Below are 15,025 nucleotides of genomic sequence, written 5' to 3'. Positions count from 1 at the left end.
CACGTGGACCCCCCGGCTGGAATCCCGGCTCTGCGCCGACAAGCTCGGGGGCCACCAGCCACGAAGCCCTCCGCGCCCCGGTTTTCTTATGTGGACTAAGTAACGGGACTCGATAACCCGCTCTTGAGAGACCGCGGCGTCCGTCGGCAGGCCCTTGCCTCGGTGCCCAAGGCGCTCCCTGGGGCCTGTTGTCCTCTGTTCAGGATGCGGGGAGGCCCACAACCCCGGAGGAGGGGACCACGCCCTGGAACCCCGCCTCCGGTCCCCCTGGCAACCATGGAGCCCTCCCCCGCCTGCGGGGGTTGTGACCTCATGTCAGCTTTATTTCTTGCTGCAGAGAGTATATTCTCAGACCCCAGGGTTTCTGTTCGTGTGAGACGCAGGCCACAGGTGGGCGTGGAACGATTCTAGGTGAGCCACGGATGCTACATTCGGTGACGTGGAACTATCAGATGTACCCCACTCCCCTGGGAGAAAGCTGTTCCCCTTCAGGCTCTTTCAGCCCCTCCAATTAGATTACAGATAACACTTCACACTGAATGTCTCATTCATGCCTCTTTATCACTCCAAAAAGGCTTAACTCTAAGTCCTTCTTTTATAGGAAGTAATATATTTTCTAGGAGCTAGTATATAAAAAAGGCTGCAAGAAAGACAGTGAGCGCCGTCCCCCCAGCCCCTAGAGGTAATCATCATCCAGAGATATGTCTATCAGAGTGTGTGTATGTGTCTGTGTGTGTGTGTTTTCCCCTTCCTTGTAATATATCTTGTATCTCATTCCGTATCTCAATACAGCAAGCATCCTTCTGTTTTATAGCTGCCGTCTGTAACATGCATTTTCTATACTTTTAATCTCTGTTTTAAACAAAGACAGACGAGCCTCAAGCACAGGCCTTCTGCTGATAACAAGCTCTGAGCAGCGTTTTATAACAGTGTTTGGTTTGGGTGATTTACTTTTATGACAAAATTCAATGTATGCTCAGCACGAATGACTTTTCACTGATGGAGCAGATATAATGTGTGTTGATATACAGAATACTATTAAGTAATTGGCACACAGGTGCCGTGTGGTCGCTTGGAAAACTAACCTGGGGATAAATCCAGGCCACTTCTGCCGGCTCCCCTGCCCCTGCAACACCCTCCTATAAAATGAAGCCCCTGCCCTATCCTCCAGCCTCATTCCTCACAGCTCGCCCATCCCCACACGTCACGCCCTCATATAGGCTATTTCTGTACCCGGAGTGCCCTGCAGTGAGGTCCCATTCGTGCTGCAGATCCCAACCCAGGCCTCACCTCCTCCAGGAAGCCCTCCCTGATGGCCGTCCCCCCACCCGCAGTTGTTCCTGCCCCTGTGCCAGGTAGTCACATGATTGCGCTGATCGCCCACCTTAGTTCCCTGGAGCAGCGCAGGGATCCTCAGACTCCTGCAGATGCCAGAATCACTGCAGGGTGAGAACGCGCGTCGCTCGGAATTCCCCGCTGGGGCTGCAGCGGCTGCTGCTGCTGGGACCACACTCCTGAGTCTCTCACTGGTGGAGGGCAAGTCTCGGGCTGAGTGTCGGCATCCCTGGGTTCTCAGCTCAGAGCCGTCATTAGCAGGCTGTGTGTCTTTGCACATATTACTTACCTTCTCTGGGCTTTGGAGCCTCCGTGAGAAACTGAGATGTGAGCCCACCTTGTCGGGCGAGTATCGAGACCGTGTGAACACGTGTGTGGAAACTGGGCTGGTGCCAACCAGTGTGGGTTGCCTCCAGCCCCCTGCCACCCAATTTCCCGAGGAAGGGCCCATGTCTGTTGTGTCTCGGCTCCCAACCTGTGCCGGGTCAAGCTGGATGAAGTCTTCCTCCCACCGGGGCCAGTGAAAGTGCAAGTCGCTCAGTTGTTTCCAACTCTTTGCGACCCCATGGACTATACACCCCATGGAATGCTCCAGGCCAGAATACCGCAGTGGGTAGCCGTTCTCTTCTCCAGGGATCTTCCCAACCCAGGGATCGAACCCAGGCCTCCCGCATTGCAGGCGGATTCTTTACCAGCTGAGCCGCAAGGGAAGCCCAAGGACCAGGGAAGGGCTTGGTTAAATCAATAACGTAAAGCAGATCGCAGAGGGGAATGTTTAACCCACTTAAGAGAAGCTGGCATTTTAGGAGCACTTAGCAGCGTCTGTTCGCTAACCAGGCCTCAGAGCACTTGCTGTTGTAAAAAGTGAACGCATCTATTCATTAAGGCAGAGGGCCGCTGGGGCTCGCTTGGCTGGCCCTTGGTGGCCGTGTGGATGCGACAGATAGGAATCGGTGCTGCCAGCAATGTGGCCCACGCAGGGCAAGGCCTCGCCACCCCCCTCTGCTGGCTGCGTGCAGGCGGCCCCCAGTGAAGCGCAGCTACTGGGAAAGAAACCCACAGACCTCAAGAACGGTTGCTCATTTTGCCCCCGGGGGTTCCTCTTTTTAGAGACGCTTTAGCTCACAGGTTCCTTAAGTACTGGGCACCCTGGTTATGAGAATCAGTTTTTCTGAAGATCAGTTTCATGAGAAGAGGGGCGTTGGCTCAGATCAAATAGGACCAGATGGGGAGCAGGGAGGGGACTGGCCTCGTGGCTGGCCCTGAACCAGACTGAACCTGGTTCAACACGATCCTTTAGCCCATCACAGATTTATTGAGCACCTACTATCCACCAGGCACCTTCCGGATGCTGGGGACACCCTGGTGATGCGTCATTCCTGTGGAGGAGGGACAGTAAACCAGGGAGCAAGTAACTGAGCCAGATCACCAGGCGGAGGTGGACTTTAAGGGGGATTAGACCAGATGGAAGGGCTTCCCCAGTGTCTCAGCCGTAAGGAGTCTGCCTGCAGTGCAGGAGTCATAGGTGCTGGGAGTTCGATCCCTGGGTCGGGAAGATCCCCTGGAGGAGGGCATGGCAACCCACTCCAGTCGTCTTGCCCGGAGAATCCCGTGGACGGAGGAGCCTGGCGGGCTACAGTCCAGAGGGTTATAAAGAGTCGGACACGACTGACGTGACTGAGCACGCATGCACACAGGCAGGATGGGGAGAATGAGGCCGTGCTTGATCTGGGCGCAGCCTGGGCTGTTCTCAGGCACAGAGTGGGCTCAGGCCAGTCCTGGACAGACCGGAGCGTTTCCTAGAGCTTGTCCCCAGGGGAGGGACTTGGTGCAAGTGTCATGGGTCACGCCCCCCACTCCCGAGGATCTGGTGTCCTTGTGCCGCCAGCCAGGAGGAGAGGGCTGAGCGTGACCGGCTGCGGTGGGGACACCGGTAATCATGTCCTGGGGCTGGCAGGGCACCTGGCGGGGAGAGGGAGGCGAGCAGTGTCATTCTGGTGCCGAGGGGGGTCAGGGAAGAGCCGTCACTGGTGAAGGCAGCTCAGCTTCTTGCTTCTAATTTTCTCCCTGATCTTGTCAGGCCCCTTGAATCTGCAAGAAATCTGGCAAATGGCCACTTCCCATCCACTTTGAACAGACTCCAAAGTCAAGTGGCTGCAGCACTTGATAGCCATAGGCCTTTTTCCCTGGAGGCCCTGTCTCCAGGGCTTCAGGACGGGCAGTCCGTATAGCCTGGCTGGACTCAGCAGAGGGACGGGGCGGGGGTTGTTCCCCCAGGAGCAGCCAGTCTGGAGGGGGATGCAGTGAGCGTGTTCTCGTCTGTGGCCACCACCCCCATCTTCCTGCGCTTCTGCAACAAACCAGTATCTGCTGTGCCGGGGGGCGGTGGGGGAGGCAAGTGCTCCGGGGACCCAGGCTGGGAGGGCTTCTTGGAGGAAGTGATTGTTGCTGGCTGTTTTGTCCACTTCGTCAGTCACCGAGCATCACTGGTCATCACTCGGGCGCTCCGTGGAGGGGCCCTATCCTGGTATGGGGTTTCCGCTTCCTTGCCCCTGGGTCTCAGCCATGTGGTTCTGTTGTCCGCAGCCCCCTCGAGGCGCTTTCCCAGGCCCTTAGAGGGTTATTCATCCATTTGTCACCTGCTGGCATAATAACAACTGCATCCGACGTTTATTGTGCATTTAAGCGCTCCGTGTACCTCCAGCCATGACGGTTCCCTCCGTCTGGGTCTTCCTTTCCCAGAGCACTGGGAAGGAGGTGCTAAGGAAAAGATGCCCAGTTCATGGCTGTACCCACACTGACCTGGGGACTCAGGTTCCTCATCTGAACAATGGGCAGCGGCACCCGGTCACCATGGCCCCTTCAGGCTCTCAAGTTCCAGGCTGTGCTCACATTAAGGCCACTTTCATCTCACCATCGTGGTCTGGTCTTGGCCAACCCAAGTCCCAGGGAGTTTTTTGTGGTTGGACTTAAAATTCCTCTGGTGCAGTGACAGGTGTCTGAAACCAGGCCAGGTATGTGCAGCGATGGCCACATCTGAGCCCCATCACCGGGAAAATGATGGCGAGCCGCTTGAGGCTTGCAAGCCATAAGTCTCTTTCAACTTTGCTGTGGCACAAAAGTATCCACAGACAGTACAGAATTGAGTGAGTGTGACTGTGTTCCAATAAAACTTTATTTACAAAAGCAGACAGGGGGCCAGAGTTGCCTCCCAGGCCTAATTTGCCCTTGACCTATTCAGCTGAGCACCGCGGCGTTCCAGGCCCATAGTAGGCACAGGGATGCTCTAGAGAAGGATGCAGGCCCAGCTCTGCCCGGCAAGGACAGCACAGCTCTCGGCTGTGATGGGAGAGCGGGGGCAGGGGAACGGGACAGCATGGAAGGGGAGTTTCTGACTTTGATGGCGGGCAGGTCTGGGTGAGTTTCTGGGGGAAGTCGTGTCAAAAGCTGAAACCCAAATCCTAGCTGTGAGCCAGCACCATGGAGGGTGTTGCTGGAGGGGTGACGAGGGCTGGAGATTGGAGCCAGACTAGGCGTCGCAGGAGGAGGTCTGTGGGAGAGGGATGGCGAAGGCCCGCCTTTGGGGGTGTGGGTGCCGCTGGTCTCGTCAAAGGAGAGCAGGAAGGCTGTGGGAGACCGGGAGGGGGGTGAAGTCAAGTTGTGGGTGGACGTGTGAAATGGGCCAAGGCAAGTAGATCAGGACTGAAGCTCAGGATGATACAGAGAAATGAAACGTTTTCATTCCTTTCTTGCCTTGGAGGTGGGCTCCCACTCACCCCTCAAGGCCCCAGCCTAAATGTCCCTTCATCTTTGAAGCCTCTTGTGGGGCTGAGTGACAGGCTGCTTTCTCCAGACTGTCATAACATCATACACAGGGCAGTGTCTTCCCAATTGTGCCTCAAAGCACAGGCACGGAGTAAGCACTAATGTGTGTTTGCTAAATTAAACGAAAGGGCAAGGTGAATTAATTAGCCAGGGGAGAGGTGGGTGGTGAGCCTCCCTTTACAGTTGAGGAAACAGAGGCTCAGAAGCCTAAACACTCCGCCCAGACAGCACATGTAAGATTTCTTCCCCAGTCTGGTCATTTCCACTCTGCAGAAAAATTGGCTTTCTCCACCTCTCCAGGCTGGAACTTTTCTCACTCGCCTCATGATTCCTTGAATTATTAATCTATGAGGCAGTTGACAGAGAGCAGAAGCAAAAGGCACACTCTGCAGGAAGAGAAAACAAGAGAATGAAGAGGCGTCTGGTTTCCCAGGACTCCATCCTCTGTAGTCCAAGTGCTAACAGGGAAATTCAATGCCCTTTCTCCAAATCCCAGCCGGAACTCTGTCGCCAAGTCTGTCCTGGCCAGCGGCGAGGCGCTGGGCCTGGAGAAGCGCCTGGAATCCTTGGAGAATCTGGGTTGTGAGCCGTGTCTGGAGCGCTCCACAGCTGAGGGGAACTCTCTTGGCCCCATTTATTGCAGCCTATTTTTAGAGGGCAGGTCAGGCTGGGGTGGGAGCTCTCCACCCGCCTCCCCAACTGGACTATTTCAACCCTACCAACTGTGTCCCCGCGCATCTCCCCACCCCCAGCCAGGCTGCTGGGAAGGTCTTCTTCCAGGGCCCCGGCCGGCGGGGCTCCTGTCGTTCTTGCTCCCAGCCATCCTAGTGGTGGCCGGTCATAAACCTCATTGTGGTTTTGATTCACATTCCCCTAATGATTAGTGATGCTGAGCCTCTTTTCATGTGCTTGTCGGCCATTCATATATCTTCTCTGGACAAATACCTGCTTGGATCCTTTGCCCATCTTTAACAACTATTTATTATTTGGCTGCCCTGGGTTCTCACGGCTGATGCGGGGGCTCCTCTTCGTTGTGGCGTGCACACTCCTCATTGAGGCAGCAGCTCGTTGCGGAGCACAGGCTCTCCGCACATAGGCTCGGGGGCTGCCGCTTGCAGGCTCTCCGCACACAGGCTCTCCACGCACAGACTCTCCGCACACAGACTCGGGGGCTGCAGCTTGCAGGCTTTAGAGCACAGGCTCAGTAGCTGTGGTGCCCGGGCTTGGTTGCCATGAGGCGTGTGAACTCTTCCCTGACCAGGGACTGAACCTGTGTCTCCTGTATTGGCAGGCGGATTCTTATCCACTGCACCACCAGGGAAGTCCCCTTTGCCCATTTTTTTAATTGGGTTATTTGCCATTTTACTGTTGAGTTGTAAGCATCCTTTATCTAATATGGATTGTTGTTGTTGTTGTTCAGTCACTAAGTCGTGTCCAACTCTTTGTGACCCCGTGGACTGCAGTCTGCCAGGCTCCTCTGTCCTCCACTATCTCTCCCAGAGTTTGCTCAAATTCACTGAACAAATGAATTCATTGTCCATTGAGTCGGTGACGCCATCCAACCATCTCATCCTCTGCCGCCCTCTTCTCCTTCTGCCCTCAATCTTTCCCAGCATCAGGGTCCTTTCCAGTGAGTCAGCTCTTTGCATCAGGTGGCCAAAGTATTGAAGCTTCAGCTTCAGCATCAGCTCCTTCCAGTGAATATTCAGGGTTGATTTCCTTTAGGATTAACTGGTTTGATCTTGCTGTCCAAGGGACTCTCAAGAGTCTTCTCCAGCACTACAGTTTGAAAGCATCAATTCTTCAGCACTCAGCCTTCTTTATGGTCCAACTCTCACATCTATACATGACTACTGGAAAAACCATAGCTTTGACTATATGGACCTTTGTCAGCAAAGTGATGTCTCTGCTTTTTAATATGCTGTCTAGGTTTGTCATAGCTTTTCTTCCAAGGAGCAAGTGTCTTTTAATTTCATGGCTGCAGTCACAGTCTGCAGTGATTTTGGAGCCCAAGAAAATAAAATCTGTCACTGCTTCCACTTTTCCCCCTTCTATTTGCCATGAAGTGATGGGATTGGATGCCATGATCTTAGTTTTTTGAATGTTGAGTTTCAAGCCAGCTTTTTCACATACTAGACCTTATTAGATGCATAATTTGAAAACAGTTTCTCCCATTCTGTCTTCATTTATTCTTAATGAATCAGAAGAAACATCAGAAGTGAAGAGGACGGGTGGGGAGACGGGCTGTGCATCGCTGCCCAGCCCCTTGCCCGGGAGCCCGGGCACTGAACTGGCCCTGGGGCCTGCCCCCTGCCGAGATGCAGGCTGAGCCAGCCCAGTCCTCCTGCTTCACTGTTCCCCACCCACCCCAGGTCCCCATCTGGGGATAACGCTCCTCATTGGCCCCCCTGCAAATGAAAGATCCGAAAGGGCACGTGAAGAAGCCCCTGCATGCGTGGCTTCCCACAGCTTCCGCCCCCTGCAGACCTGCCAGCTGCCTGGCCCTCCAGGAGATGGACCTGAGGGTGGGGCGGCCTGGGAAAGGTGGGTTCTGATCCTGTCTGTCTGCTTGAGGAGTCTCCCAACTACATCTGAGCATTCCGAAAGTGCGGGTGGCACGCACTGTGCCTGCCTCCAAGGCGCCCATGGTGCCTAAGTGTGCCAACTGAGAACATGCCACGACTGCTCATCGAGAGCCACGAGGGGGAAGGAAAGCCTCTTCATTAACCCAATTAAACTGATCCCCAGTTTTCCCTTTTGGCAAGTGGGACCGGTAGTAACTGCATCACAGTGTTGTACTGAGGACCAAATATCAGTAAAAACCTCTAAACTGCTAGTTAGTATCACTTTAAGCTTGCCTGGGGGTCTGGACCTTGTTCTATGGGTGGGGGGAGGGCAGAGGGTCTTGAGGGCTTAGGGAGAAAGAAGCTGCTTCCATCAGATCCTGACCAGAAAGCCCCCGAAAGGGTGTCCTCAGACTCGGGGCGGGGGGGCGGGGGGCCCTCCCCTGTCTCTGGGGCAGGGGCGTTAGAGCCCAGAGCCACACCATTCGGGAAAGCGTGAGCCCCGTTTTATAAACCGAGGCCAGAGTCAGGATTGGCAGGGCTTGGCGCCGCTGGCAGAGTAGGCTCCAGTTGGCTGGTTTTGGGATTTTGTATCTGTTGTGCTCACACGCTCGGGAGGGACATATGTCTGCTAGGGGGCTCCGTCTTGGAGCCCGTGAGCAGTCTTCCCAGGGGAGGGCTTATGGCTAGGGTGGGGGATGCTGCCGCGGGCGAATCCCGCCCCTGCGCAGGCCCCGCCCACTCCACGCCCCATTTGGCCTCGCCCCGCCCTTCGGCCCCGCCCCCTGAGAGCGGGTCCCGCCCCTCGGCCCGTCTCCTCGGCCCCGCCCCCCGAGAGAGGGTCCCGCCCCCTGAACGCGGCCCCGCCCTCCCCTCCCCCACGGCCCCGCCCCCGACCCGCCCCCCGCGGCCCCTCCCGCGCCCCGGCCACATTCCTCCGGCCCGGCCTAGCGCTGCGCCTGGCGGGCGGCGGCGGGGCGGGCTCTGCCGGCCTGGGGCTCAGACCTAGGGCCGGGAGCACCGGGGACCTGCGGGCGCTGGGCCGGGCGACCCGAGCTGGTCGCGTGGCTGGCAGGCCGGGCGCGGGCGGTCGGGTGTCGGCCCGGGTCCCGCGCGCCCGGCCCCGCCAGCTCCTGCCGCGGCCGCCATGTGGTGCCTGCACTGCAACTCGGAGCGGACGCAGTCCCTGCTGGAGCTGGAGCTTGACAGCGGGTGAGGACCGGGCCGGGAGGGTGTGAGCGAGCATGCGGGGCCCCCGGGAACGCGGGGCGGGGTGAGCTCCTGCGCCCCCATGACTGTCGGACGGGAGCCCGCGCGGGCGAGTGCCGTGGGGGACCGCTGGGAGTGGATGTCCGGTGCTGGCGGGGGGAGCGCGGCCAGCGGGCGTCTCTCCCTTGCCTGGCTGCAGGCCTGTTGCAGCCGGACCGGGGCCTGTGTCGGGCGGACCCCGGGGGGAGAGCGCACGGGGCTGCGCAGGTGCGCTGGGGCACCTGGGCGTGCGCTGGGTGGGCTGGAGCCCGGAGGTGGGGTTCTGCGTGGCCCTGACTGAGCCCCGGGGTTGGGGCTGTCTATCGACGTGTGTCTGGTGTGGTCAGGGATGGAGTCAGAGGGGATGAGTGTGAGTCCCAGAGACCATCCCTGATCTGCTCCCGGGGCCTGTGGGTGGGTGGCTGGCTGAGCATCTGCGGGCCTGTGTTTACGGAGAGAGGGGGAGAGTGTGTGTGTGTGCTGGGAATATTGATTTCCTTGCACTGCCCGCCAGCACAGCTGCCCCTGAGCTGTCTGCAGGCCCCTCGAGGAGCAGGGCTGGGGGGCAGAGGGGATTTGTTGACAAACGGTCCTGGCTTGTGTCAGGCCTCCTGGGAGGGGGGACCCACCTGCAGCCGTCTGATCTCTGAGTTCAGAAATTCTGCAGCTCCTGTCTGGCAGTTGCACTGAGAATGCACATATGTCCCCTTCCGCCCCCCGCGTGTGCCCCCACCGCCAGTCCCGGGGCTGGAGGCTCCACGTGGGGTTGTGGGGGGTGCGGCTCCCAAGGGCCCATCACTCCTTGCGTCTGGGGCGGAGGCCAGGCCGGCTGCAGCTGCAGGGCCAGCTGTCTGGAGTCAGTGGCAGCAGTCCGAAAAGGGGGTGGAGGGGGTCCGTGATATCCACATCCTACACGTGCCGCTGCCGCACACAGCTGTCTGCCCCGCACTTGCGTGCATTCCTCTCCTTGTGGGACCACAGGCCAGTGGACACAGCCATGAGCGCAGCTCAGAGCCATTGTCCTGAGGGGTCTGCCTGTCCGTGAAGACTTGTTCAGTCTCACCCTTCCTGCTGGGATGTCCATGCCACCTCTTCTGCATGTTTCCCAGTCCTGCGTCCCTTCTCACCGGCAGGCCCTCCCCACAGCCCGGTCTGAATCTTCCAGCTGCAGGGAGGCCCGCTGGGGCCCGTTTGCGGTTAGAGCTGGTGACGAGCAGCTGCTCCTCGGGCCTCCGTGCAGGTGGGGCCCATTTGCTGCTGAGTGCCTGGGGGGAGGGTGGGAGAGGGTCAGCTCTGCCCTGGCCTGGGGAGGCTTAGCCAGCTTGTCCCCGACCCAGAATCCTTCCCAGTGGCCCAGAGGGGACCCAGCAGGCTCCAGAGGCCTCGGGACACCCCCAGTGTGTAACAGGTCCAAGACCACCCGCCCTGGAATGGCCGCACACACCCCCGCCCCCGGCCAGCAGCACTCGGGGAACCTGCCCTGGGCGCTCCGTGGTCTAAGCCTCGCCCGCCCTCCCTTTCTGCATCGACACAGTGAGGCGGGGGGGCCGGGGTCCTGACCAGAGTCTTCCAGGGCAAGCCCAGAGTAAAACCCACGTGTTCTGCTGGCGGCCTGCACAGGGTCCCTGCCCACCCCGCCACTGTCCTCGGGCCTTCGCTCAGGGAAGTCGGACTCTGAGCTGGTTGTGCTAATATTTACACAGCTCCGGTTCAGAAGCACGGACGGGACTGCCGCTGCACAGTCGAACGGTGTGAGGGCTGCACAAGTGGGTCTTTCTCGAGGAGTTTGGACTGGGCCCTGGGGCTCCGGGTGTACGCGTGAGCAAGTGTTACCTGGCTGGGCTCTGTGGAACGTGGGATCGCGCTTTGCCTGGCGAGCTCGTGAGTCCAGGGCAGCTCAGGGCATCAGGAAAGAGGGGCTCTCAGGGAGGCAGACAGACTTGATGGCAAACCCAGCTCAGCTCTGTGAGGTCGCGCAAGTTTTCATACCCCGTGAGCCTCAGTTTCCCCAGCCGTGACAGGAGACGGTGCCGCTGCTTCACGGAGGGGCCCAAGGCCCTCCCAGTGGGTCTGGGAGCCCTCGCTGGGCTGGCTTGCGTCAGACGCACAGTCAACGGGGTCAGCGCTCGGCTCTTCCCACCACCCGGGACCCGGTGGGTTTTCTTCCTTCCTCTTTTGTGAATTTCCTCTGCATTGTGATGACGTGTGGAAAATCCGCCTAGTGATAAGCCCAGAGGCAGGGCAACCACACAGGGTCACGGACTTGGAGGCAGCCTGGGTCCCCTGGACTGTGTGTGTGTGTGTGTCTGTGCAGAGGCTGTTGAGTGGGATTGGTCATTGGTCCTCAAAAGCAAAGCGTAACGAGTTTAAAGGTCGTTACGGCTCTTGAAGAATTCATTGGTCTGGCCTTAGAGTGTCTGGCTATTCCCACTGCGTAAGGGGAAGGTGGCGGTGGTCATGGGGGGGGAGTGGCGTGGTGCCTTCCGGCTGCAGTGGCTGCACCTGAGTTGAGTGTGTGCCCCCCAAGCCCGGGGCCAGAGCTTGTGCATGGCATCAGCCACGTGCTGGGCATGGCCGTCCTCCACGCACAAGGCACCGGTGGACGCACACGCTCCCAGGCCCCGAGGGAGCGTTCTCTGGAGGCTTGTTCTCTGGAGAGACGTGTGCAGCCTCAGGGGCGGCCACGTTGCATTTCCTGTGTTCCTTTATTCACCCACCAAACCGTTACCGAGACCTGCCTCTGCCAGGCCCCAGGCTCGGCATAGGGGAACAGATGACTAGTGTGAAGCCGTGTGGCCCAGCGCCCGGGCCTCCCGGTTGCACGGAACCTGACTCTTCCTAGCCACCTGCTTCAGGCGTGTCGCCTCCCCTGCCTGAGCCTTGATTTTCTCACCCGTGAAATGGGGCCGCGGATACCTTGTGGGGCTTGTGCAGCTTGGCCTGGTAGCAGCCCTCCGCCCCGTCGCCACGTGCTCCCCTCTGCTTGGTTTCCTGCTGGTGTCTGGGGTGAAGGCTGGTTTCTGGAGTCTGCACGGGGGGCAGAACCACCTAGGTACTCTTTCTGTTGTTGCTGTCAGTCGCTCAGTCATGTCTGACTCTTTGCAACCTCGTGGACCGCAGCACACCAGGCTTCCTTGTCCTTCACTACCTCCCGGAGTTTGCTCAAATTCACGTCCATTGAGTCAGTGATGCTGTCTAACCATCTCATCCTCTGTCGCCCCCTTCTCCTCCTGCTTTCAATCTTTCCCAGCATCAGGGTCTTTTCCATTGAGTAGGCTCTTCTCATCAGGTGGCTGACCTATTGGAGCTTCAGCATCAGTCTTTCCAATGAATATTCAGCATTGATTTCCTTTAGGATTGACCGGTTTGATCTTGTTGCAGTCCAAGGGACTCTAGAGAGTCTTTTCCAGCACCGCAGTTTGAAAGTATCAATTCTTTGGTGCTCATCCTTCTTTATGGTCCAACTCTCACATCCATACATGACTACTGGAAAAACCATAGCTTTGACTATATGGACCTTTGTGGGCAAAGTGATGTCTCTGCTTTTTAATACACTGTCTAGGTTTGTCATAGCTTTCCTTCCAAGGAGCAAGTGTCTTTTAATTTCATGGCTGCAGTCACCGTCTGCAGTGATTTTGGAGCCCAAGAAAATAAAATCTGTCACTGCTTCTACTTTCCCCCTTCTGTTTGCCATGAAGTGATGCCTCTACTAGCTTTTAATGCCTTTTTCGTACTTGGCTGGAGCTTCTCTGCTCCTTGATAGAAAAGGACTGTTCTTCCCATCTTACTTCCTTGGTTTGCAGCTTCCTGACATGGAGATCGTTCATTGTGAAGTTCAGGCCCAGGTGTGAGCCACAGCCAGGGTCCCCTCCCTCCGTGTATAGATGGGGAAGCTATGATGCCTTGTTTTTTCCTCTTTGTTCAAAGGTTGTTATAATAATAGTAAAAACGACAGCAACAGTTGCCGTTGGGTGAACTCAGTGAGGGACTTAGTTCTCGAAGCAGTTTTTGAGAAAGGGCATCTTCTGTGCCCCTTTCTCAGTGTGGGGAGGGCTACGTGACTTGCCCCGGTCACCAGCTAGTGAGTCCAGCAGCTGAGACGTGGCCGCCGCCTGCCTGACTCCAAGGTCTGCGCTCCTCACAGCCAGGCCGTGCCTCCTCCGGGACTCAGTCGTCGTCAGCAGAACAAGTCACATGGCCGATGCCTTTCCTGTGTTCCCCGCAGCACCGAACAGGAGTCTGTTCTGTAGTGGCCCCTGCTGTGGGGATTCCCAAGGCGTTCCCGAACATGCCAGCCACTGGCAGGCAGGTAACAAACTCCGTCCATCCTCCTGGTGTCTTGCCAGACACCGCAGACCCCAGAGCTGCTTCCCAGACACTCCAGCAGGATGCCAGCTGGACGAGGCCCCCTGCCCCCACGACCGGCTGCTCTCTGTGGGTAGCACGCTTGCCCCAGGCCAGTCTTGCTGTGGCATGGGGTCTCGGGGACAAAGGCCGAATGTCCCCTGAAGTGCCGAGGGGTCTGTGGAAACACAGCCGGCCTCCAGGTGGTGAGGAAGCCCAGGGCCACCGGCTTTGACATCACTGGGGGACACACGTGCGTGTGGGCTGCTGGCTTCCATCCTGTGGGAGGAGACAGTGGCCAGTAAGAAAGCTGCAGGCTGAACAAGCGCCAGCGGGGAGCCTCCTGGTTCGGGTTCCCAGGAACGGCCCGTGGTCCGGGCAGCGTGGGTGTCTGTCTGCTTGCCGACGTGAGCACTTCCTCCCGGGGCCCGTCCCTGTCTCTGTCTGGGAGGCTTGGTGGTGTGAGAACTGGATGCATCTATCCGAGGGAAACCTTGAAAACAGTGCCTTACTGTATCACAGTAAGAGCGCAGTAAGTGTGAGCTACGGCCGCAGTCAGGGCCATTCTTCACCCTGACTTTCTCAGAGAAGGGTGCCTCCCTGGGAGCCCAGGCATCGGGCATCGCATCACATCCCCTTTCTTGGCCTGGGCGTCCCCCTATGTGAGTGAAGAGCTGCAGGACCCGGGCGTTGTTTGTTGAGGGAGGGACTTGGGGCCGGCAGCTAGGAGGCGGATGCTGTAGACTCTCTGATCGCGGGCATGTTCCTTAGCCTTGCCGTGCCTCAGTTTCCCCATTTGTAAAAGGTGAGTGACGGGAGGCGGTCCTTAGATGAGCTAGTCTGCATGGAGTGCTTCAACACCGTGGAAACACGTGGTGGACCATCGCCTCCAGGTCTTTGCAGGGCCGGGGGCTCCAGGACGCTGTTCCCAGCCGGGAGTGGGTCGCCCCCCCTTTTGGCGGCTCGTGGTGCGTGGTGGCGTTGACCGGGGGGCTCCGAGGGCAGCCTGGGTGAGAGGAGGCATCCAGTCGTGGGCTCTGGCGTGCATGCTCGCCCCATTGCAGCTGAGGGTCGCAACTCCCACGCAGGCTAGACCGTGCTGTGTCCAGGGCCTCAGCAGAGCTAGGGTGACGTTGGCACGGGATGGCAAGGTGGCCCCTCAAGACTGGGCACACCCCCGCCGGTGCCCAGGACTTGCGGGCAGGAAGGGGACCCTCACCTGGCTCTGGTGGGTCTGGAATTGACAGAGGTTTAAGCCACGCTTGAAACTGGCTACAGGATAAAAAGGACCGTGTCTGACGTTTGGGCGGCCTTTGAACCTTGCACACACCTGGCCTCTCTGACCCTCTAAGAGCCTTGTGAGGTGGCTGGTAGAAGTCCCATTTTACAGATGAGGAGACTGAGGTGAGAAGAATGAAAATCACGTAGTCAGGCTTTGCGCTGCATACATCTGGTCTTCTGGTTAGTGTATATCTTCCTCCCTCCCTGACGTGGTTGGGGGAGGTGGGGCTTGAGCTCTCCGCAGTGGGGAGGGGGGAGACGCAGGAAGCAGGGAGTGGGCGAGGAGTGGACCCGCCACCCAGGACTCGGACGCCGCGGCAGGCTCTCTCAGCCGCCGCACGGGAATGTAAAGGGCCCACTTTGCAGAGCGGACGCGGCGCCCTCAGAGCTCTGGCCAGTAGCCTTGTGTCTCAAGAGCGTGTTTGCCA

At 58.2% G+C, this 15,025-nt stretch overlaps 1 protein-coding gene across 9 annotated transcripts in view; it reads left to right on the top strand.

Moving 5' to 3' along the window:
• The window catches only part of IQSEC1 (IQ motif and Sec7 domain ArfGEF 1), a 277,893-nt gene that overhangs the window by 215,954 nt on the left and 46,914 nt on the right, over positions 1-15,025 (top strand). The window contains exon 1 of one of the 9 annotated variants that reach the window (XM_020872511.2): positions 8,686-8,936. The exons of 7 other annotated variants lie outside the window; for them this stretch is intronic. In XM_020872511.2, coding sequence (XP_020728170.2) covers positions 8,872-8,936 — 65 coding nt within the window. In that variant the 5' untranslated portion in view covers positions 8,686-8,871. Of the gene's footprint in view, positions 1-8,685; positions 8,937-15,025 lie in introns of those variants that run through there. One more of the 9 variants, XM_020872514.2, reaches the window with a different exon arrangement.

This window comes from Odocoileus virginianus, unplaced genomic scaffold (genome assembly GCF_023699985.2).
Source record: "Odocoileus virginianus isolate 20LAN1187 ecotype Illinois unplaced genomic scaffold, Ovbor_1.2 Unplaced_Contig_3, whole genome shotgun sequence".
In the NCBI taxonomy this organism is placed as follows: Eukaryota; Metazoa; Chordata; class Mammalia; order Artiodactyla; family Cervidae; genus Odocoileus; species Odocoileus virginianus.
Note: the sequence above shows the minus strand (reverse complement) of the source record. Positions and strands in the feature narration are given on the sequence as shown.